Source organism: Nelumbo nucifera, chromosome 3 (assembly GCF_055504915.1).
Source record: "Nelumbo nucifera cultivar China Antique chromosome 3, China Antique-T2T, whole genome shotgun sequence".
Classification (NCBI taxonomy): Eukaryota; Viridiplantae; Streptophyta; class Magnoliopsida; order Proteales; family Nelumbonaceae; genus Nelumbo; species Nelumbo nucifera.
The window spans coordinates 58,965,991-58,991,305 of NC_142651.1; the positions used below are offsets into that span (position 1 = coordinate 58,965,991).

Genomic DNA, 25,315 nt, shown 5'->3' on the forward strand with positions numbered 1-25,315 from the left:
ATGTTTCCAATGTGAGAGGCTATAGTGCCTTGTTGGGTCAATTCTTGGGGTTTTACCATGTGTAAAACGCTCAAATCTCCTAATAAGAGATTTGAGATCGGGTTTGTTCCTCACCGAGCACGGCTCACACCAACCTCACAATGCATCATAGCCATGCATTGAGATCATTTCCCAAGCTTGATGTTATCATTCATGGTAAGATGTTCCCAATGACAACTGTGATGCACTATGAGGTTGCTGTGAGGTGTGCCATGTGAAGAGCAAATCCAAATTTCTTATGTTTTAAGAGTAAATTTCTGAAACCTCCCTTAAAGTTTCTGGTTGTTGCTGAAACCTCCTTTGAAGTTTGGTAGGTAATTCAAATCACCTCCCCTGAACTTTTGAAAAGAGTTGCAATTAGACCCCCCTTGTTAGAATCCTCTAAAAAGAAGCATGAAAATCTAAAATATCCATGCAGTTACTTTGACCAAAATGTTTATTTTCCAAGTATTCTTTACATATGAATTGCTACCCCAAACCCTTCCAATCTCTTTTTTGAAATTGATTTATTTTTCAAATTTGCCCTTCATATGAATCCCTCAAAGGTAGAGTTGCAACTTTAATTTATTTTTTTATCTCTTTTATAAAGCTTGTATTGTTTTTTCTATAGAAACCACCCTCAATGGTAATTGCATGGGTATTTTGGACATTCTCATGCCTCTTTTTAGAAGATTCTAATAGAGAGGGTGTACTTGCAACTTTGTAGAAAGTTTAGGGGAGGTGATTTCAATTACCAAACTTTAGGAAGGTTTTAGTAATAGTCCAAAGCTTTAGGGGATGTTTTAGAAATTTAGCCTTTTTAATTAGGAGTAAATTGTTGAAGCCTTTCATGAAGTTTTCAGCTATTGCAAATCCTCCCAAGTTTAATAATTGCAATAACTTCACTTGAACTTTGAAAGTAGACCCCCTCTATTTGAATCTTTTAAAAAGAAGCATGAAAATGTCCAAAATACTCATGCAATTACTATTGAGGCTGGTTTTAATAAAAAGAAAAAAAAACAATACAAATTTTATGAACAATAAAAAAAGAGAATTTAAAGTTGCAACAACTTTACTTTTGAGCGATTGATACGAAGGGAAAATTTGAAAAATATATCAATTTCAAAAAAAAATTGAAAGGGTTTGGAGTGACATTCATATGAAGAGAAAATTTGAAAAATAATCGTTTTGTTCAAAAGTAACTATATGGATATTTTAGACATTTTGATATCTCTTTTACGAGGATTCTAAGAGAGGAGGTTTACTTGCAATTATGTAAAAAATTCAGGGGAAAAGATTACAATTACCAAACTTCAAGAGAGGTTTCTGAAATTTACCCTTTAATTAAAGGGAAGAAAGTGTGCACTAGGAATTGCAACAGGGCGGGGGTCATATTCCCCGTCCCCAACCCTAATCCTGAAATTAACCCCATCTTGGTCCTCGATCCATGTCAGGGGTAAAATTTGTCCTCCATCCCCGTGTCGGGTCACGGGATGGAGAAAATGTCCATCCCTATGTGCCACGAGAACGGTATCTCGCCCTTTAATAGGGTCCGTCATCCCTCCCAAACCTGATTGGTCAATCAGGTTGGAATACCAATCCAAATGTGCATATTGCGCCACGTGTGAAGGTTCAACGAGGTCGTGTAGCAGCAAGCACCTACAATACAAATTCGTCTTCAATTAATGAAACGTTCGCGGTTCTCTTACACACCCACAAAATGCTTACTTAGACGGTTAAACCAACAGAGATGCCAAACGGCTTGTTTTTCTCCCGTCTCTCTCTTGCTCGTACTTCTGGTTTGAATTTTGACATTTTCCAACTAGCTGAGGTCGGAGAATCTGTTCTTCGTCAATTCTCCGGCGTCCGGAATCTGGTACGCATTTCCTTCTCTTATTTCTGTTTATCACACCAAAATATGATGTGGTTCTTTTCTTTTCCTAGTTCCTAACCGGCTGAAAATGCCAGTTTCATGTTTTCTTTTTACGGTGAGATTACATGTGCAAGTTTTGTATTTTATATTTCTTTTTTTTTTTTTTTAATTTCGTTTCGTTGGGAATGTCTGGAAAGGTGGTTTCTTGGACTGTGATTGATCTGCTAGGCATTCTAGGTGGTTATAAGTAGAGTAAGTTTTTGAATTTTCTCAACATCTCTCGGATGCACATGATAAGCCTAATTGGAGATCATATTTTCATATATTCTTCTTAGGATCAATAGTAATTCTGTACATGTTGGACATTACTGCAAACCTTGATTGTTGATTGTATGGATTTATTTGAGATCATGAAATTGTATCGGCTCGGGTGATGGGCCTTCATTGGTTTTCGGGTACGGAATACTTGTTTTGGATCAGAAACAACATTAAATGAATTGAAGGAAATATGAGCATAACTCCTTATCCCTTCAAATGAAAAGGAGAAGGGGGCCATATCTTTTCTTTTTTCTTTTTTATTTTTGAGAAAAGGTAAAGAAAAACATAATTACGAAGACCTGCACAATAAGGCACAGAGCAGGAAACAAAGAAAAACATATACATCCCATAACCTTCTAGTCAGCTAGATAGAAAAAGATTGCTGCTGTCAAAAAAAAAAAAGAGAGAGAGTTGTAAGGAGTATTCTTGAATAATCTGTGTGAAGCCAGATTATACGCTTGCTAGGCTCCATCAATCTTCCTCTCTTGCCAGGTTTTCAGAGGTCAAACATTTCCCCAGTGATGCTATCCATGTGAAAAAGGCGACTTTGAGTGGAGCTGCTGATTTTCAAACTTTATTCACAGGAAAGCTAACCCCATCTTCAAAACAAAGTCTGTTGTAGAAAGACTTTACTGTCAAAGAGCCAGATTAAACACAAACTCTTTTGTCGTTTCTTGATCTGTCCACCCTGATAGCACTCAGAAATTGCATCAGCTCCAACCATTGTTCAATTTCCCAGTCATTTAGATTCCTTCTAAAAACGGGGCTCCAATCTCCTAACCCTTGACCCTGTGAGAATATCTCTGAAACAGGATTGGAAATCTCTCTTTGAGAGGTCTATTTCCACACCATATCCAGCAATTGAGAATACAGACAACAATACCAGAGACTACGTGAATACAGTTAACCCAGACTGTGAGCCCAAGGTAGAGAGGTTCTTGCTAAGCTATCAGCAAGGGACTTTTCAGATCTTGGAACCCACCTGAATGGTCTACTTAATTTGGTTGGCTATCATTTTTGGGTGTTGATCGTGGAGTATAGTCTCTTTAGCTTTTGGGGGGTGTGGATTATGGAGAATAGTTGTCTCTTTATCTTTTAACAGGAAAAGAAAGTCATTCAATATGAAGCTTACAAATGGGGGAACCCCCTATGGCGGTGATTTGAATAACAGAAGGAATTATGGGCCCAGTAAATCTACAAACTAGACCCAGTTAAGATCTAATAGGCAAGCCAGAGCTCGAGGAACCATGCAAGCCTGATTTCTCAACCCAGGACATGCAATGATTATTTCTACTTGTGATGAGAACCAGGGTTTTGCGATGGGTTAAAAAAGGGCATAGCTTGAAGGATGGAAAAACTGATCCCAATGCTGAGACCACCACTGGCATGGAGGGATCTAACATGAACCCGAAGCCTAATAAGGATCTGTTGTACGCGAATGGGAAAAGGTAAGAACATCATAAATGAAGATACTATTAAAGGCAACGGTGAAGATGGCCTTGAAGGAGAAGATGGTGATGACAAGGAAGCAATGGATGAGGACTGGGAAGGACAAGACGAGCATGGAGAATGGGATGACCAGGCCAATGTTGAGGTTGATGGTCAGATTCCAGCTATTAAAAATAATATGTATGAACTAGTGATTATAGCTATAAGGACGACATGGGTCCTGTTAAAACTGTTAAAATTCTGGAGCTTAGTGCCACGGGCACATTTTTAATAGTTCTGGTCACCCTAATATAAATAACAGAAGCTGGCCCCACCAGCCATGGTTTTTGACTCCAAATCTCTTTCTCTCTTCTTCCTCCTCTCTTCTCTCTTCTCTTTGTTCTTACTTCCTACTTGATGAGGGCGGATTTGGCCCTCCAATGATCTTGTGACACCTGGCACATCATACCAATTAAGTGCAGCCTCTTGACAGCTAGACAGCTCGAGCTCGCCATAGGCAGTTTGCCACAGGCAGCTCGCCACAAGTAGCTCGCCATAGGCAGCTCACCCTCTTGTAGCCTGGCACCTCAGAACAACTAGGTGACACCCGAACAACAACTTGCCTTTGCTAAGTTGATGGTGTCCCACTAGGCAGCCTGGCACAGGCGCGGCCTGGCACAGGCGTGAACTGGTAGCTTGGCCCTGGCGCGACCTGGCCTTGGCATGAGATGGAAGCCTGGCCCTGGCGCGACCTGGCCCTGGCACGAGCTGGCGGCCTGGCCCAGGCACTGACCTGGCGGCTTGACACAGGCGCCAACCTGACAACCTCGAGGAGCTCACCACCGTACCCCTCATTTTACGGGATTGTGACTTGTAACAACTATATTAGCTCACCCACTCCCCGAGTCAGGCGGAAATGGGCAACCTTACCAGTTGGTGGCTTTATCCCCACCTAACACGAAAGCAGGTCCCATCACAACGGGAATTCAGGAACTGCTCCACCTAACCCACGAGGACTCCAGTATATAAAGACCTCACCCCCCAGGGGCAAAGAGGGGAGGAGGATGAAAGGATGGTAACCCCTGCTCTCTAGCTCTCTCATTCTCATAATCATCTTCAAGCTCTCTACTATCAAAGTGCTAACTTAGCCATCGAAGTGACCTTGCCGGGTAAACACCCCCGAGTTCTCTGATTCAGTTCTTGCAGGTCCCTCAGCTCCTGCCGTCTACAAAGATGAGCATATCATCGCCAGCAGGGAGTAGCCAGTTCAGTTCCCGTCGTTGCTGGTAGCCAGATCATCTCATGTGGGGAGCAGCCGGGTTGCACTACACTAGGGAGCTCGACATCAAGGTAGCTACCCACCAGGCAGCTCATCAAGGTAGCTCACCTCCAGGCAGCTCATCAAGGTAGCTCACCTCCAGGCAGCTCCTCAAGGTAGCTCACCACCAGGCAGCTCATCAAGGTAGCTCACCGCCAGGTAGCCCATCAAGGTAGCTCACCTCCAGGCAGCTCATCAAGGTGGCTCACCTCCAGGCAGCTCATCAAGGTAGCTCACCTCCAGGCAGCTCGCCACCAGGGAGCTCCACTTCAGCCTCTGAGTCACCGACCACATGGGAGCAAACGAGATGACGAGGTACTTAGCCAATAAATTGACACATCACGAAAAAAATTGATACGTGACCAGAAACGGTTGCATCACTACTGATTTTTTTTTACTTACCAAGAAAACATGGTATCAGAGTGGCAGATTTGGGATTAGAAGCAGTTTGACCAAGTTTTTTTCTCAGTTTTTCTGGTTTTCTCTGTTTCTTGTGGATCGAACTAAGGAAGAGTACATTGGGTTGACCTGAAAAGATCTGTGCAATTCTTCCCTTTCCCTCTTGGTCGTGGGCCAAGAAAACACCTAGGGAAGGGAGACTAAATGCTGTAAGGATGTTTTTCCCTATTTTCTCTCAATTTCTATGGATTGAATGATCCTTTTGTACCCAGATAAGTGGGTTATGTAGGTCTAATGACCTGTGGCTGTTGTGAAAGGGTGATTTCTCAGCTTGTGTGGATAGAGTGATCCTGTTTTGTGCCCAGAAAGATGGGCTGTTCAGGTCTGAATGAACTGGAACTGCTGTGACAGCAGTTTTTCTACTTATTTGTTAAAGACTGCAGTAGTCGGGTGGCCAAAATCTGGTAAAGTGTTACTTGTAGGGACTGTTCAGACCTGGAATTGATTTGTTTTGTCTCTGGAACTGGTTCAGTAGGCTGGTAGGGTGAGAACAAGCACAGAATTGTGACTGAACTGTGGCTGAACTAAGAACACAAACCTTGACTGAACTGTGACTTAACTGAGAACAAGTACTATGTCTTCTAAGGATTCTGGTATGTTGGTGTGTCTTCCAGTCAAAGTGGACTGAATGGAAGATTTGACATGAGTTTTCCCATGGCTGTGATCCCTTTTGATGGTCTCAATTATCTAGAATGGTCAAGGGGAAATAAGATTTACATACCCGCAAGGGGAAAGTGGGTTATATTAATGGTAAAGTTAAAGAATCGAAGTCTGGGGATGTAGAACATGATAGGTGGGACTAGGAAAATAGTATGGTGATGTCATGTCTATTATTGTCTATGTTGCCACAAGTAAGGAAGATCTTCATGTGGGCAGAAATAGCTCATGAGATTTGGGAGCATGCTAAATCCACTTATTCAGAACAATGGTATTATGCCAAAATCTATCAGTTGCAAGCTGCAGCCTCAACTTGTAAGCAGGGGGAGAGGAATCTCTCTGTTTACTATTTAGACTTAACCTCAATTTGGAAAGAACTATACCATTATCAGAACATAGACTAGAAAAGTAGAAATGTGATGCAGATGCTAAGGCCTACAAGTCTCTGGTTTCCCAGCAACGGGTTTTTGTCTTCCTCTTGGGGCTGAACCCTACATATGAGTCTATTAGGGTTCAGATATTGGGAAATAAAGACCTCCCATCAGTGTGTATGCCCTAGTACAGTCAGAAGAGAGCTGAGAGAATATGATGAATAATTCTGAGGGGGAGCAGATTGCCATAGCTGCTAAAGGGAGTGTAGTTACAGGAGGTGGTAATTCCTTTAAGAAGAGTGACTTCCAAAAGAAAGTTGATGACAAGGATAAGTTATGGTGCAATCATTGTCAGAAGTCTAGACATACTTGGGATACATGTTGGGAACTTCATGGGAAGCCAAAGTGGGCCCAAGAGTTGAGTAAAAAATCAAATCAAAATAAGAAACCAGGACAGCAAGGTCAGAAGAAGTTGAATGCAGCAAACTTGGCCTCTGAGGAGTCTCAACCATCTATTACTACCTTGAGCCAGGACTGCCCTTCCGTGACTGATCCCAGGGAAGACATCATTAATTCTTTCCGTGACCATTTGGAGATGTATGGTAGGGAAATCCGCCAATTGGATTCTTCTCCACCCCCTTCGACTTCCTTTGCATCTACATCAGGTAATGGTAATTTTGCCACTGCTTCCATGTGTCCTCTCAACCCTTAGACTCCCTTTGGATAATAGATTCTGGAGCCTTGAACCATATGACTGGTAAGTCAAATTGCTTTCAATCCTATCAACTATTATCTAGAAGGGACAAGGTGAGACTAGCTGATGGTTCTTTTTCTACCATATCTGGTCAAGGAACCATCTCCCTTCCTTTTGGACTTACCCTTCCTAAGGTCTTACATGTTCCAAAAATGCTTATAAACTTATTTTTTGTTAGTAGTATTACAAATTCGTTAAACTGTTTAGTAACCTTCTTTCCTTCTTCTTGTGTGATTTAGGATTTGGCCTCAAGGAAGATGATTGGTAGAGGTTGTATGGTGGATGGTCTCTACATGCTGGAGAACAAAGCTAGCCTTGCAGTTGTTAAGTCTAAGCGTCATTCAAATAATAGTCAAATTTATTTATGGCATAGTAGGTTGTGTCATTTATCTTTTGAGTCACTAAGGTTTTTGTTTCCAGAGTTATTCAAGTCAGTGTTAGTGTTTGAGTTCACATGTCAAACTTGTTAGTTGAGCAAACATTGTAAAAATCATTTTGCTTCAAGAAATAATAGATCTGATTTTTGTTTATATATTGTTTATTTTGATGTTTGGGGCCCTGTTACCTTGCCATCTGAGACTGACCATTGATACTTTATTACACTTATTGATGATTACACCAAATACACATGGGTGTATCCCATGCTGTCTAGAGATGAGGTGCCAAAAATTGTTCAAGATTTCCAATGCATGATATTCATTCAATTTTAGACGGAAATCCAAAATTTTCAATCCGACAATGCTAAAGAGTACTTTCATCATGATCTCATGAAGTTTTTTGCTTCTTGTGGGTCCATTCATTGCAGTTCTTGTGCCAGAACACCACAACATAATGGTGTTGCAGAAAGAAAGAACTGTTATCTCTTGGAAGTTGCTCGTGGACTCCTCATACACATGAATGTTCCAAAACGCTTTTGGTTGGATGCTGCATTATGTTCTACCTTATCAATTGTATGCCATCTCGCTTGTTAGGGTACAAGGCCCCTCATCAGCTTTTGTTCCCCAAAGCTCCCTTGTTTTCTATCCCTATCCGTGTGTTTGGTTGTCGCTGTTTTGTTTAAGACTTATCTTCTACTCGTGGTAAGCTTGATCCTCGTACTATTCCCTGTGTGTTCTTGGGCTATCCTTCTTCTCAAAAGGGTTACTAGTGTTTTGATCCCATTTCTAGAAAATACTATGTTTCTATGGATGTGTTCTTCTTTGAGAGTGGTCCTTTCTTCTCTGATCCCACTGCATGGAGGTTAGGAGCCAGAACATTATTAAACTGTTTCCCTGATCCCACTGCTCGTTCTTTGTAGTGCCTTCTTTGGGCTACTTAGCCTTTCCAATGAGGTAACCAGCCTTATCCCAGCAGTAACAAGCAACTTAGCACTCTTGGACCATTCTAGATAATCCGAAGATCTCCCAAAAAGGAATCAAAACAGACTGGGCCCTCTTTAGAGATAGGGACAGCATTCTATATTCTTCATTTTTTTATTGATAGGGATCCCCATTCATTCCTAGATTCCCGTCACTACGGATTGATTGTCCCTACCTAACTACATGGTAGTGGTCTAGGGATAAAATGTAACAATAGCAATGGAGAAAGTCATGCTGTCCATGTTGTTACCAACCATGGACGAAGTAGTGACCCCCAATGCTACTGAATCTTTAGTAGCCATCGATAGGATATAGTATACTTCAATAAAGAGAGCAAAACAACCCCTAGCAGTAATGGAAACCCACAGCTAAGGGATAAACTGTCACCAAAACAGATCTGTTGGTACAAGGAAAACTAAGAACAGATTAAGAGTAGAGTTCAACTACCCAGAAAGTAAGAACAGTCATTGTCAAACTCCTTTTCCTCCACTGTATAAACAAGAAAAGTGATAAACAGACTTACCCTCTCCACAGAACTGATTATACTCTTGCAGTGACTAAACCACTTTCTAACACCTCTAAACAGAGTGATTCTACTCCTCATACCACCAGAAAACTATTCAGCATACTTACCTGCAGTGGTTCACATTCTGCTGAAGATTGATCACAGGATCCACAGAGAAAGCATGCTGGAAAGCTTCCTATGATCTCAGTGTTCCATCACAAGTCACTGTTCACGACAAAATGATTTCCTTTATGCCACGACCAAAGGGAAAAGGAAGAAACAGCAAGAATGAAGGTTTAAATCAACTTCATTCTGTTTCTTGTACCCAGAAGCTAAAAGAATAAATATTAGAGAAGAAAATAGAAAAGGTGAGATTGATCAGATATCCTGCTCTGACCTCATATAATCCAGTGATAAAAAGGAGCAAGGGGAGACAGAACTGAATGATTGGAGGTCAAAAAGATGGGCTGGTTGCACCCTTCTTATTTATATTAGGGTGACATCATTAAAATCATGATAGAAGATAAAAAGATAACTCTACCCCTGCATCTAAGTAACTACATAATAAAAGATGGGCTGGTAGCATCCTTTCTCTACATATTTTTGAGCTATTAACTTCTTTTTCTTGTTTGATGGAGCTATTTCTAACTCTTAAAGAACTTTCTCTGGTTTTGCAGTTTTGGATGTGTTGATTGTGTCAAATGTAGACTCTGCTTTAGCTGCTACTCTGAAATTCTGGAATCAAGTTTAAGATGTCATTTGTTCACTCTTGTGCTAAAACATGTTTCTGGGTGTCAGGACTGGGACTTGGGAGTGTAGGGATGCTTGAAGGCTGAAATGGTAAACAGTAAAGTGGTTAAGACATATGTACGAAAGCGGACATTATCAAGAACTGTACCTACTCATGGAATTCAATGCTCAAGTTCAACCTCTAATTTCCAAAATGATAATTTCTCAGGAGGAATAAATCAGCATGTTGAATCAAGTAAAAAGCATTTGCCTGAAAATGAGAAAGGAGATGCAGAGGTGAACATATAAAACTTTCAACATACACTTTTTTCAGATAGGAATGCATGTTAATCTGTTCAGTCATCATGGATTTAAGCACTTTGTTTCAACACAATGTAGCATGATCATGTTTGTGTGAGTTTGTAGTTTATCACTTTATCTATGGCTATAGAAACTGTTGGAAGGCAGTTTTTACATTAAGGTTGTCTCTATCAATTTAAAATCTACATGACTAATTGTGAATTGTTTTGATCTATGTGGAACTGGTTCTACCATCTGGTCTGGTACAAGTTTGACAACACTGCTTTCTAGTAATAGGGTGCATTAAGTACTCCTGATTACATAAATGTTAACTGTCGTGGGACTTAACAGTCTGGGCTTCGGCCCATTTATGTTATATCTTCTCTATTCTGTTGGGGTGTACTGTTAGGTGTTAATGGGCCTGGGCCTTCTTTTATTTTTAAGTTACATTACTACTTACTAATGGGGGGGGGGGGTAAATTTGTCATCTCATGTATTAATACTGCCCTAATACAAATACCATTTTGATGGACTGGTTTATATGTTTTGTCTTATTCTTTAACTCTCTTCTTCTTCTTTTTCTTCTTTCTTTTCTCTTTCCTTCAAGAGTGTGAATACAAACATGGTATCAGAGCAATAACCTGTTCTTATTCTGCTCACCTACCTTCTTCACCTCCTCTTTCTTCTTAAGTTTTTTTTTTATTGTTGGAGCAACAAGAAAGAACTCTACTTCTGGTTGTGGTTAGTTGAAGCTGTTTCTAGGGTTCTTTCCTTGGAAAAATCTCCAAGGAGGCCCAAAATAGTTGCTGGTATGCCTAGATAGGGCAAGAAGCTGTGGAGTAGTCGTATGGATTACTAGAGAGACCTAGTTAATAGGTCTAGCCGCTGGACTGCAAGAAGAATTAGTCCAAGAGATCCATATGTACTCTAGCCCAAGTTTTTGGAGTTTGAGCAAAGAATCAATCCAGGGAGGTGCTGTTTAACCTGTTCTACTAATTAAATATCAGTGTGAGTGAGTTCAAGATGTCTTCCAGCACGAGTGAAGACTCATCTGGAGGTTTCATGACTGTGGACAATATTATTCATCTTGGAAATCCTATGGTACAGATTACTAATGTGAAACTAGATGAATACAATTATAGGGAATGGGTTATTTCAGCAAGGTGGCCCATAGTGAGCCATGGACTGCAAGGCTACATTGATGGGGAAGATTAAGGAGTCCAAGGAAGATGAAACAAGTTATAGGACTTGGTTTAGGGAAAATACAACTATGATGTAATGGTTGCTAACTTCTATGACTCCCAAAATTGCAAGGATTGTTCAACACTATACATCAGCCCATAAGATTTGGGAAAAGCTGTACAGCACTTATGGTCAAAAGAAGAACATAGCAAGGATTTACAAGCTGAATCAAGACATATTTAATTTGACTCAAGGGGACATGACTGTTGCAACTTATTTTTCTATACACTAGAAGGCTTGTGAGAAGAACTTGATCATCATTTAGTCCTTGAGAGTGGGCCAGCACCAAAGACAAAGAAAGGCATGACACGCTGAAGAAAGAATATTCAAGTTCCTAGCCGGTTTAGACTCCTCATGAAAAAATTAGAGCACAAATTATTAGGGAGAGATGAACTTCCAGATCTGCATCATGTGTTTTATCTAATTAGGAATGAAGAGATCAGGAGGAAAGAAATGGGAATTGGTGTTCCTCTTTAACCTACTGAGCAGTATGCTCTTGTTTCCGGCAGTTCTAAGGGTCGAAAAGGGGTGGATAAGAAGAACTTGAAGTGTTCATTGTGGGGGAGAGAAGTATACTAAGGATACTTGCTGGATTCTCCATCCGCACTTGAAACCAGCAACCTTGAGGAAGGAAAAGAAGCTGGACAAAGGTCCTAACTACAACTCAGGTTATGTAGCCAACCTAAATGTTTCAGAAGGTGTTTTTAAGGATAATAGTACTGGATCTTATAACTTGAGACAAACCTCCACTTCACCAAATAGCTTCCCAGAATTTACAGTTGAAGAGGTAGATATCCTCAACTAGGTTATGGTTCAGTTGAAGCAATCATCCATTGCTTCATCCTCATTTGCAAAGACAAGTATAACATCTGCCCTTAGTGCTATCCAGTCCTCTTCATTAAACTCTTGGGTTATTGACTTGGGAGCTTCTGAGCACATGACGAATTCATCCTCTTTATTCACTTCTTACAATCTCTCGTCTGGGCATGATAAGGTAAAAATTGCTGATGGCTCTCTTTCCATTGTTTCTGGAAAGGGAGACATTCAACTTGGAAAGGGAATCCTCTTCAAATCTTCCCTACATCTTCTAGATTTCACCATTGTTTTACTTTTTGCTCAAAAATAAACAAAAACCTAGATTGTGTTGGTAACTTTTTTCCCACTCATTGTGTTTTTAGGTTCGGATGACGAGGCAAACGATAAATGATTGGGAGTGGTCATGAAGCTGGTGGCCCCTACTACCTTGATGATGATACATGCTCTACTTTGAAGGCCTCTACTAGTGGTAACAGTAAGGAGCCAAGCACAATCCTTTTCACTTGGCATGCTAGACTAGGTCATATGTCTTTTCCATTGTTAAACGTTTTGTTACCAGTGTTATTTAAAAATGTGTCTGTTGAAAGTCTATTTTGTGATGTGTGCCAGTTGGCAAAACATTGTAAGGTAAACTATCCAAGTTCTATCAGTAATGCCACTACCTTTTTTGATTTAGTTCACTTTGATGTGTGAGGTCCTTCAACTATTGTTTCTATGGATGACTATCACTATTTTATTAGTTTCATTGATCATTTCTCAAGGTGTACATGGGTTTATCTTATGAAAGAACTGAAGGGATGAGAGATCCACCGTATGGACGCTCAAATCTTGCGGAATAAAGGGGCGAATTGCACAAATTTTTCTCTCCCTTTCAACTGGGAATCGCATTCCCTATTTAGAAAATCATATTTTCAAGGATCAATCTTGAACCATAAACTGAACCAGATCTGAACCAAAAGGAGTAGGAGAGGATTATACCTGATACGGAGAAAAAGTATCTCCCAACGAAGGTGTTCACACCCAAGGAAGGATCCAAAGACTGCTCCCACTGAAGATGGCGCAGTGCAGGATGGAGCAGAATCAGTAGTATTCTTCTCTAAGAATTCTGTCCTTCGCAAGAAACAACAGGATGGCACGTGAGCACAGCTTCCTATCAATTTTTTCTCAAAGAACTGATGTCAAGATCGAATCTTGACTTCTCCCACAACTGGAGATCGAACTGGATGTCTGGTGGCTGCAGGAAGGAGGGGGCAAGAAAGATCTTTTGCAGGGATTGCAGAAATCTTTCTTCTCTGATTTCAGCTCTGAAGAGGATCTGATTATGTGATTCTTCTAAAGGCTGCTGCCCCCTCCTTCTTTTGTAACCCTAAAAGATCAGCTCCTAATCCAATTAGGAGCTGCTGATCCAAATCATATTTGGATCAGACCTCTCTTCAGGTGATAAGGATAAACCCTTATCTTATCCGCAGATTAGATCAGCCTTCTCCTAATCTCATTAGGAGGTTTCTAGATCTGAATCATATTCAGATCTGGACTCTCTGAGTGGATAGGGTTAAGACCCTATCCTATCTGCTGATCTATCTCAGAATTCACCCATATTTAACTTATTAAATAAGTCCAGTTCGAAATGGGCTTTAGGCCCATTAAGCTTATGTGCTCACTTAACCTTCCTAACTGCTGCCCAGTTGGGCTTTCTTGTATGGCGTGGGACCCAAGCATTGATCTACACATCAGCCACATGGGTTTGGCCCAACCTTTGTTACAAGGCCTGGCCGAATACATTGTTATGGACAGTGCACCCCCTGAAACCCATCAAATGGGCTCTATGGGCCCAACACTTACCCTAAGTGGTCCCTGGGCCAAGCCACCTTATAACACCCAGGGACTGTGGGTAGATGCAAGATTAGCCCATCAGGTATTATCCTCAATGGTCTTACACTTAACCTCTCAGCCCATAATGATCATACACTGCTCGATAAGAGAGGACCTCTCCCTCGGCTGCAAGGAACAGTGTTGCACTCTCTACTTATATGGATACCGGGAATTAAAACTTTTTGCAAACATTATAGAAACCATATATATATATTTTTTATATCTCATATAAAATATACTTTGCAAAACAAATCTCAACGATTGAAATCGGCTGCCGGCAGTCTTGGTTTCCATCAGTGAGAGTGCATCCCCGATCATTACCTTTGTTCGACAAAGGGGCTGATCCTGTCACTATGATCACCCACTCAGATGAATTCTCAGACTGTCCCAACATACCCAGGTTTTGACCCCCGCTAAGGATCTCACTGATTGGTACATCAAAGACAGCCCAATCCGACACCCAATGCAGTATCATAATCGAGTCTAGGGGTTGGGTGTAACTTTCCAGTTTTGCCCATTAATCTCCAAGGTCCAGGGCAATATTGGAAATCTGGTTCAGTTCAAAGATTCAATTAATCCTACAATGTATGTGCCTAAGGTCTCACCCTGGCAGCTGAGACAAGCCACCCCAACCGACTTGGTGGCACAACAGTGTCAGCCTTATCAGGATAGGTCTCCCCAGACCGACCCGCTGGCTGCGAACATTCTAAACTAACACGAGTCTTATTAAGTGTCCAGTTTAAGGGTATTACACAGAAACATACCAAGGGAACATGAATCAAATATGCACTTTTATTCATTTACAACAAACTCATAAAGTACATCATTCTGATTGAAGTTAAGGGCATACAAAACTGTCCAACAAGAACATGAGGAAGTTCCTAGAACAACTTGATATTTTGAAAGATGGTTGAAACCTAGTTTGGAAAGAAAGTTAAACAATTCAGGTTGGAGAATGCAGTTGAATATTTTAAGAATACCTTGAACTTCTTCTTTGAAGATAAAGGGACTTTATACCAATCCTCTTGTAGTTATACCCCACAATAGAATGGGGTTGCAGAGAGGAAAAAGACATCTTATGGAGACAACTCATGCTTTATTACTCCAGCACAAGGTTCCCAAGAAGTTTTGGTTATGTTTGTTTCATTCATGTTAAGGATCCAAAAAGAACCAAGTTGGACCCGAGGGATATTCGGGGGACCTTTTTGGGTTATTCATCACACAAAAGGGATACAAGGCTTTGACCCATATACAGGAAGGAAATTTGTTGCCAAAGATGTTACCTTTTATGAGTCACAAACATTTTTTGAACCTTCCCGAAATCCTCTTCAAGGGGAGATTTGTGGGGTGGAAGAGAATTCCGATCATGTTAATCCGTTTGTCTCTGCTCCTATTCCCTCTTCTCCTCTTCCATCCTCTCCTCCTGTTCCACAGTGTTCTGATGGTCCTTGCTCTACCATTTCTGTTACTACTACACAAGATGATGAGACTATTCCTACTTCACAAGATGATGAGGTATCTCCTACTACACAAGTTGACAAGACTATTGAGAGGGAGATGGGTGTGTGTTTGAGGAAAAGGAAGAGAGGCCCATTAGTTGATGACTACAACTAGTTAGATGCCTTTGAAGCCAACCAAGGTACTATCCCTATTTCTTTTGACTCTAATTTGAATCTTCCTATTGCTTTGCGGAAACCTACTCGGTCTTGTACTCTTTACCCTATAAATAAGTTTGTTTCTTACTCTCATTTGTCTTTGACATATTATTCCTTTGTTTCTGCCTTGTATTCTATCTCCACCCCTTCTAGGTACTCTGAGGTAGTTGCTAATCCTAAATGGAGGGAAGCACTGAATGAAGAAATGAGAGCATTACTAAAGGCTGGCACTTAGTAAGTGGTGGATCTACTAGTTGGAAAGAGCACAATTGAATGTAAATGGGTGTACACTATGAAACACAAGGCTGATGGATAAGTAGAGAGATATAAAGCAATGTTGGTGGCAAAAAGATTCACACAAGAGGAGGGCATAGACTATAAAGACCTTTGCTCTAGTTGCTAAGTTGAACACCATACAGGTGTTACTTTCTCCAGTAGTAAATTATTGTTGGGAATTGCACCAGTTGGATGTCAAGAATGCATTTTTGAATAGAGACCTTCAAGAGGAAGTTTATATGGATTCTCCACCGGGTTATAACATGAATGGGAAAGTATGTAGGTTGAAGAGGTCCCTATATGGACTTAAGCAATCGCCTAGAGCCTGGTTTGAATGATTGTGCAAGCCAATGAAGACTATGGGGTACCATTGAAGCAGTGTTGATCACATACTATTCTAAAGAAAAAGTGAAGAGAAATGATCAACATTGATTGTATATGAGGATGACATGGTAGTGACAGGAAATGATTTAGAGGAGATCAAAAGGCTTAAGAAGTTTTTGGCCTCAGAGTTTGAGATAAAAGACTTGGGACCTTTAAGGTACTACTTCCTAGGAGTAGAGGTGGCCAAGTCTAGGGAAGGAATTTATAATTGTCAAAGGAAGTATTCCTTGGACCTTCTAAAGGACACAACAAAATTAGGGAGTAGGCCTATTGAGACCCCTATAGAGCAAAACCATGGATTACAGGAAAAGGATGAGGATCTTTACCCAGACAAGGAAAGACACCAACAACTTGTGGGTAAAATTCTCTATCTATCTATTAGTAGACCTGATATTGCTTATTCTGTCCATGTTTTTATTCCTTTTATGCATGCTCCTCGGGTTTCACACATGAAGGCAATGGAAAAAATATTGAGGTATTTGAAGACATGTCCAGGAAAAGGTTTGTTATTTAAGAAGCATGATAAACTTAATGTAGAAGCCTATACTGGTGCTGATTGGGCTGGATCAACTGGGGATAGGAGGTCTACAATTGGATATTGCACATTTGTGGGTGGAAATCTTGTATCCTAGAGAAGCAAGAAACAAACTATGTTTCAGGATACTCCTAAAGGAATTGGGAATTACTATTTTTGGCCCTTTGAAGCTCTATTGTGATAACCAAGCTGCAATAAACATTGCTAATAACCCTATCCAGCATGATAGGACCAAACACATTGAGATTGATAGACACTTTGCGAGAGGAAGGATAGTGTTTGGGGAGCTATGTATTCCTTATATGCCATCTACGAAACAAGTTTTTGATGTCTTCACTAAGGGTCTTGCCAAAACCAGATTTGGTTGGTATGCAAGCTGGGCATGATGGACATCTATGCTTAGCTTGAGGGGGAGTGTTGTGGGATTTAACAGTCTGGGCTTCAGCCCATTCATGTTATATCTTCTCTATTCTGTTAGGCTGTACTGCTATTAAGTGTTAATGGGCCTAGCCTTTCTTTTATTTTTAAGTTATATTACTACTTACTAATGGGGGGGGGGGGGGGGTAAAGTTGTCATCTCATGTATTAATGTTTCCCTAATATAAATACTATTTTGATGGGATGGTTTGTGTATGCCGCCCGATTCTTCTTCTTCTTCTTCAAGAATCTGAATACCAACATTAACAATGACACAAGTACCCCGTAGCATCTCAACACTTACTATGTGAGGATTTTGGTATTCAATGGCTATGCTGTCTTCTAGGTTTATTTTAAGCATACTATTGCATAAAGCCATTATTAGTATTATATGGAAATTGGTGGGAAAGCCACTATTGCATAAATCTATTCTTGTCTCTCTCTCTCTCTCTCTCCCACCTTCATCTCTATCCTTAACTCTATTCCTCTTTTTCAAGGCTAAGAAAATGCCTCCATTAAATATTTCATTGATTGAAAGAAAAGAGAGAAATACAAGAAAATGGAGTGTTGATGGAACACTTGAACAAAATGGGAAGTTTCTCTCGCACTAAGAGTAAGACTGTAAACAATAAACATCATTCCCGTGCATCTTATACAACAATATCAAGGATAAACCAGAAATGTAATCCAAAAATAAGCTTCATCAAAGTCTTTGAGCTTAAGATGTCCTGTCAGGAAGTACAAAATAAGGGATCCTTTGTCCACACGAAATGTCTTATATTTTCTCTTCTCTTCCCTTCAATATTTATCTTGCACATTATCTTTTTATCTATCAACATAAACCCCAACATATTACTAAAGGAACATAAGTGTAGCAAGTGCAACGAAAAGGAAGAAAGGAAGAGAAGAGAAGGAGAAAATAAGAAAAAACATGAAATATAAACCAGCAATAATTCTGAATTTAGAGAAGAAATAAAAGAAAGAATAAAGAAGAAGTTTAGGAGAAAGAGGATGGAAGAGGAAGAAAAGGAAGGAGGAAGAGAGCTTGGTGTTTCTCTCTCCAGTCCCTTAATCATGTTTTATTAGGATTGATTCTAATTTAATGTATAATTACAAGGGTGCCCCTGGTAGGGCGGCTGAACTAATTTGCAAATGCTACTTGTGATTTATTACCAACTTTTTTATTCTTTCTATTCTCATAACAGCTTTGTACCAAATCTTCTGATGATGGTGGCAACCTGCTGCACTGTGGTATCTGCCTTCGGCATTATCATCTTCAATGCAATGAACCCCCAACTGAGGTATTTTTAATTTGCACAAAATGAATAAAAGCATTTGCTTAGATGTAAAACTGACGGTACATTCTTTTTTTTTTTTTTTTTTTTTTAGCATATTGCTCATAAGAAATGGCTATGCTCTGCTTGTGCTAAACAAGAAAACTCTGGAAAGATTCTGCAGCATGAGGTCCTGGTGTCAGGTAAAAAAAGAGAAAGGAAGTGTATCAAAGGATCTGGAGAAAGACCAATCATCCTTCATTCTCATAAAGTTCTTCCAAAAAGGAACGCTGGTGAGGATGCCTCTGTGAAGAAAACAAGTGGATCCCTTCTGAAAGATACATCCGCCGGAAGTACTTTTAATTACATTGATAAGAGTTCATGTTCAAGCATGTTTTCTGGATCTGTTCACAAGACTGCATATACCAAAGTAAGTTCAGATACGAATGTGGTAGATATGGAAACAGAAATCAAAATAACTTCTGTATGTGTAGATTCAATGCTTGAAAAGAATTGCAGCCTTGGGTGTCCAAGTGTCTCCATGCTGAAGGTAGTTGATTTAGAGAGCAAAAATTTCTGTTCTAACAATAAGCCTCTACTGTGTAATGGTGAACTTCATAAAGAGAAATATAGTTCCCCACTAATTACTTTCAGTCGAAGAGCCAAAAAGAAAGGGGCTGTTAATAGCATTGATGCACCAATGCAGTCTATGATTGAAGGGAAAACATTTTCAGAGAACAGATGGTGCAACTCCACATTAGATATAAGCTGTTATTATGAAGGATCCTCACAAAAATGTGGCTTAGTAGATTGGCAGAAAGCTTTAATACCATCAAGAGAAAGTCCAAAAATTAGTCATTTGACTCCTTCAAGAGGAGATGAGGTATGCAAGTTTGCTCTCCTTTATAAGCCCTTTGGAACTATTTTCTGAGGCTCTGTCTCAATTGTGTCCTTTTGGTTGATGTAATTTTCCTTAAGAGCTTGCGGGGGGGGGGGGGGGGGGGGGATGCTGACTATACACTTTTGATGTTCTGTTTTTTTTTTTTTTGATAAATGAATGGTAATTTTATTAATAAGAAAATAAAGTATACAATCACCCTAAGAGGAGGCACAAGATGTTACCTCCCCTTAGAAATGAAAACATAGCCACTCTTTAAAGAATACAATTATAAGGAAGCCCAAAACAGAGAAACCCGAGAAGCCCCTTGTTTAGCCAAAGAATCAGCCATGGCATTTGCTGATCTGCTAACCCACTGAAATCTGACTGAAATAAACTTTTGATGTTTCTGTTAGTATATCATGTTGCAGTAAATAGTTTACCATTTTGATAACGGTGTTTCTTTACCTTTATCTTTCCTCTTATTGATAAGCATGATTTAGTACTTTCTTTACCTTTATCTTCCTCTTATTAATAAGCATCATTTAGTACTTTCTTTTCTCTTTTACTTGTATTAGAGACCAATGTAGAAGTGGTTGAAAATTGAAATGCAGATAAGTGAAATAAGGAAGGGCTAAAAGTTCTCTGTTCTGTCACGGTAGCCTCTGAGGCAGGTGATTGTAGTTTCTTGGTTAGGCACGTTGACTGCAGTTGGATGGTAAAGGATTATAATAAAAGGTAATACCGGGTTGAATATTAGGAATTTAGGGGCATAATAGTAATGAGAATGATCTCAATGGGATTTTCAAGAGAATTTAAAGGATGGGCTGAAAGTTTTCTGTTATCACTGTAGCCTCTGATCCTGTGATGGTAGTTCCTGAAGGGTTGACCTGGCAGATCCCACCTGTCCATTTGGTGATTGATCTTCTTGGCTAGCATTGACAACAGTTGAGTGGTAAAGGATTGTGATTAAAAGTTACATAATTGCATGTACTGGGTTGTATAGGATTTAGGGACATAAAAGTAATGATCAATTTGGTAAATGGGTTTTTCCAAGGAAGAGAATTCAAAGGCTTGTGATAAGCAATTAGTAAAAATCTGGGAGTTTTCTTCTTGGGGGAATATTCTAGAACAAAGAAGTAGGAAGGTGAGCACTTAGCATAAGTAAATGCCAACGAAGAGGGAAATGGTCACAGAACTTATCTGGCCTTATATTGGCTAGGAGAGATGTTGTTTCTTACAGGTTCCTGGAGTTTGGTGTAGACTACCTTAATTAGTGCTTCAGTATGGTTTTTATGGTATAGGACATGATTTGCAACCTCAATATTGATAGGCATTTCACTATTTTTGCTAGTTTTGGTAAGATATTTTGAAATTCTAAAGAAACCAAGGAAATTTTTCAAAAAACGTGGAATTTGTTAAACTAAAATCCTAATATTCAACCTAGTACATGCAATTGCCAGCTTAGGGTCTATGCCTTGTGTTATGGTTGTTGTGTAGCCCTTTGTCTATGACTCTATGGGTTCTTCATTTGTCTATACTTCATCTCTTAGAACTCTCTCACCTTATGTTATTTTCTCTTCCATAAATTTATTTATGAGAAAAATATTTACTTAATCAACAATGGACAGAAAGCACTGAGATTGTTTAATAAAAAATATTTTAGAAAAGGAAGAGAATCCACTGGAATTGTTTGAAAAAATATCAATTTTTCGACAACCAGATTTTTAAATCAGTGTTTTCAACCCATTATTGACCCATTCAGTCTGACAAGTGACCCGATCATGTCTGGTTTGGGTTAACCTCTAGCCTGCCATATTACTAAAGAAGGGCTGACTTGGCCTATGACTTGTTGACCCAGATGGTTGAACTGTCAACCCATCTGACTTTTTTTGTATTATTTTATTTTTTGAATTTTTTATTGTTATCAACTCATGGTTGACCTGTTAACCTAGATGGTTGAACCACCAATCTGTTAACCAGAGGGAAATCACTTCAGTCTCAAGGCCAGGTTTTAAAACATTGGTTTAAAATTTTCAGGATGTCAAACTGTTTAGTTAGAACCCTGCGTTACAGTTGACCCATTCACATGTATCCATAACATTTAATCTTGTTTTTGATTGGTCATATGTGCACATAATCCTTTGAAAATGGTTAAAAGAATTAATGTTGTGATTGGGTTGTGTGGTTTTACATATCTCTTCAAGTTTTTTTATCAATAACAGATATTGGTTTATTAAAGGAAAAGGTAATTACAATATTCCGGGAAGAGATAAAGAGGTTTAACTCTCCCGAAAAGAACAGAAATGAAAAATACAATAAAGCCCAAAACATTTGTTCCCTTCCACCCCCTGTTTTGCCAAAGTATCTTCAAAAGCATTTGCAATCCTCTTCACCCACTGAAACTGAACCTCCAACCCCCTAGTTAGCCACTTGGCCTCCCTCCTCTCATTTGCAAATTTCCAAAGTCCACTGTCATTTTGTAACCAATTTAAAATCAACTTTGAGTCTCCTTCAATAACTAGCCTCTAGATGTTCAGCTCCTTTATCTTCCTTAAAAGCCTTCCATTAAAGCACATACCTCAGCTCTAAGAGAGTCACCACTCCCAATGGGGCCTGAATACAATGCAATCACCTTCTCATTCTCATCTCTGAACACACCACCAGCACCAGTGGGCCCTGGATTGCCTTCACTGCAAATTTAGTTTTATAAACCCTGGGGCTGGTGGGGACCACATAGGACATGCAACTGATTTAAAAGGAGCAGAATTTGCCACTTCTAGGCCAGCTATTCAGCAGCATATCTTTAGAGACATCAGCAAACAGATCCAAGGACTTAAATCAACGCACCAGCCTAACCATTATTACTTCAATGATACCTTCTTTGTTCCTTTCCTTATCAGAAAAGGTCCTTGAGTTCCTTTCTTTCCATAGAGTCCAGCAAATGGCAGCTCTCACACACCTCCACATAGTCCTACCCCTTTTCTTAGGCCATCTAAGGAAAGAAGTAGCAAACAAGCTTTGTATATCTGGCAGAGGTATCCACTTACAACCAAATAAAGAGAGAAACTGGTCCCATATATCAGAAGCAAAAGGGCAAGAAATTAGTAAGTGGTAGGAGATTTTGTTGGGGCCTCACAACAACCACCCACAGCATAAAACCACAAAGTATTTGAAATAGCAACCAAGAGAAATCTAATAGCATAAAAAACTAACAAAATCCAAGCAAAGAAAAATAAAAACAAGCACCACAAAGAACACAAAGATTTATGTGGTTCGGCCTTACTGCCTACATCCACGGGAGAGATGAAACTTGTTCTTCACTATGAAAGAAAACTGAAAAATAGTACAAGTACCTTGTGGCTTGCAACCTAAACCAACCCTTAACCCTTGTACACCTGTTCTCCTTTTCTTTTCTCAACTTGAAGAACGAAACAAGAGAAAAACCCACTCTTACACCAAGAGCACCCTTTCTCTTTTCCTCTTACTCTCACTCTCACTCTCAAAAAACCTTAACCCTACATACAAAAGAAAGCTTTTATATGTAAAACTTCTTTTACCTAAATAGGGACCACATCAATCGTTAGATTAAAAGGCAACCCAATGGTTGTAAAATAAGACACAATCCCAACAGGTTTCACCATTAGCCTTGCAGAGGGTGCACCAACTTGGGGACAAGCACCAATTAGGCCTTTTCCTTTGGAGTAAGTCACATGTATTACATCTTTCTAGGAAGGTTTCCGAACAAAAAGCTCCAATAATCCTTGGAGGGATCCGCTCACCCTAGACTTCCTTGATTGGAAAAGATTGTATGAAGTTGTTGGTCTATTGTGCCAAGGACTTAAAGAATGAAGCACAAGAGAAAGCCCCAGAGGGTGATGAAGTCCAAATTCTACTATCCCTTGTTGAAGGACCAAGACCACCCATTCAACATTTGAATTAGGTCCACAACAATTCCAATTTTTGACTCCCTAAGGCCTCTTCTAAAACCCAAATCCCAATCATACCCAAAGTTTGACTCGGAAGGGACCAAAAAATCAGGCACACACTTCCCTTTGAAATGGGAGAGGGAAAATAAAGAGGGTAATTGGTCTTTCAAGGGTACATCCCCCACCCAAAGGTGTTCCCAAAATTTTACCTGATTCCCAGAGCAAAGGTCATACCTGATGTACTACAGAAAGGATGGAAGAATGGCATGTATGGATTTCCAAGGAGAGGCTAAATTAGTCCTTGCCATGAGCCCAGAATCCCAGCCATCATCTGCTTGTCCATGGATACTCAAGATAACCTTAGTCCACAACTTATCCCTATCCCCTCCAAACCTCCACAACCATTTCCCCAACAAGGTTTCATTTTTTTTTTCCAGATATTACCTAATGCCAAGCCACCCTCAGCCCTACACTTAGAGACTAACTCCCAATTCACTCTATGATCTTTCCTTTCCTCCCCTGGTAATGCACTGGCAATCTAGCCAATGTAGACTTGATCAAAGTGATTCTACCACCCAGAGATAAATAATTCTTCTTCCAAGAGGCAAACCTTTTCGTGAACCTATCGATTACTGGGTTCCAAAAACTGTTATTCCACGGATTATCCCCTAAAGGCATCCCCAAGTACATCAAGGGCCACTGCGACACTACATATCCCAAAATTTCAGTCCTATCCCTCACATTTCTTTCTTCCATGTTAACCCCTACTACACAAATCTTATCAAAATTAACCTTCAAGTTTGACATTTTTTCAAATAATTGCACTACCAACTTCAAATTTCTGACCCACCTCACATCCTCTCCTTCATAGAATAGAATTGTGTCATCAACAAACTGTAGGTGTGAAATAGGTACTCTGTCTCTTCCAACCCTCCACCCCCTCACTAGGTTCCTCGAATCTCTATTAATTTCCCCAAGATTCTGCAATCAAAGTGAAGAGGAATGGGGAAGGGGGTCCCTATTTCTTCAAGTTTCTGTTCATTTTTGGTCCTTTTCCCTAAGTTTGTATTTTATTAGTTTAGTTATAACAAACATCATGTGATGTGGTGAACCATTCAACGGGATGAGTGCAACCACTGAAGTACGAATTGCCACTTGTTGAGACACAAATAAAGGGAATACAAGTGTACAAGAAAAGGCCACGCCAACCTTTAAAGAATGTAACAGCCAACCACTAGACCAAACTAACTAACAAACTGGACAAGTGGAGAGGCGGGTATAACAGAATTGTAACAGCAATATATAAATAAGGAAAGGAAGCTAGGAGGGGATTATCGATTTGGGAATACAATCTCTCTCTCTCTCTCTCTCTCTCTCTCTCTCTCTCTCTCTCTTCAGGAGGCAAGCTCACTCAAAAGAGTCCCTGAGTTAGGCAGTCCCCAACAAGTTGGTATCAGAGCCAAGATGCCAAGCACAAGGTCATCCACAATGGAGAACAGAGTCGACAACATGGAAGGAGAAATGCAAAGAATATCGGATGACGTCAAAGAAAGCTTCGCACCTTGCTTGAACGACTGGCACAAGCACCACCTGCGCCGAATCAGCGCAATGACACTAGTCATCGAAGCGGATCAAGAACAACAAGAATCGAGTTTCCCATCTTCGTAGGGGGAGATCCCACATCCTGGCTTCTACGAACAGAAAGATACTTCGATTACCACGACACACAGGGACCTGATTGTGTCCCATTAGCTTCTACACACCTGGAAGGAGAGGCGATCGTCTGGTACTAGTGGTACCGACGACGGCACCCAAGAGCCACATGGGTAGACTTCACCGATGCCTTAACCATGCGATTTGGAGTCTCAGCCTTTGAGAACTATGATGAAAGCCTCACTAAGCTACGACAGACCGGCTCCGTCCAAGATTATTAGATGGCGTTCGAAAGAT

General features: G+C 40.1%; 1 protein-coding gene across 6 annotated transcripts in view; it reads left to right on the forward strand.

Annotated features, from left to right (window-relative positions):
• The first annotated feature begins 1,657 nt into the window (after positions 1-1,657).
• Positions 1,658-25,315, forward strand: part of LOC104602158 (uncharacterized) — a 29,677-nt gene continuing 6,019 nt past the window's right edge. Inside the window, exons 1-4 of one of the 6 annotated variants that reach the window (XM_088901931.1) lie at positions 1,658-1,894; positions 9,737-10,085; positions 18,491-18,586; positions 18,675-19,442. In XM_088901931.1, coding sequence (XP_088758057.1) covers positions 9,897-10,085; positions 18,491-18,586; positions 18,675-19,442 — 1,053 coding nt within the window. In that variant the 5' untranslated portion in view covers positions 1,658-1,894; positions 9,737-9,896. The remainder of the gene's footprint in view (positions 1,895-9,736; positions 10,086-18,490; positions 18,587-18,674; positions 19,443-25,315) is intronic. The other 5 variants (XM_088901933.1, XM_088901932.1, XM_010265750.3 and 2 more) reach the window with 5 other exon arrangements.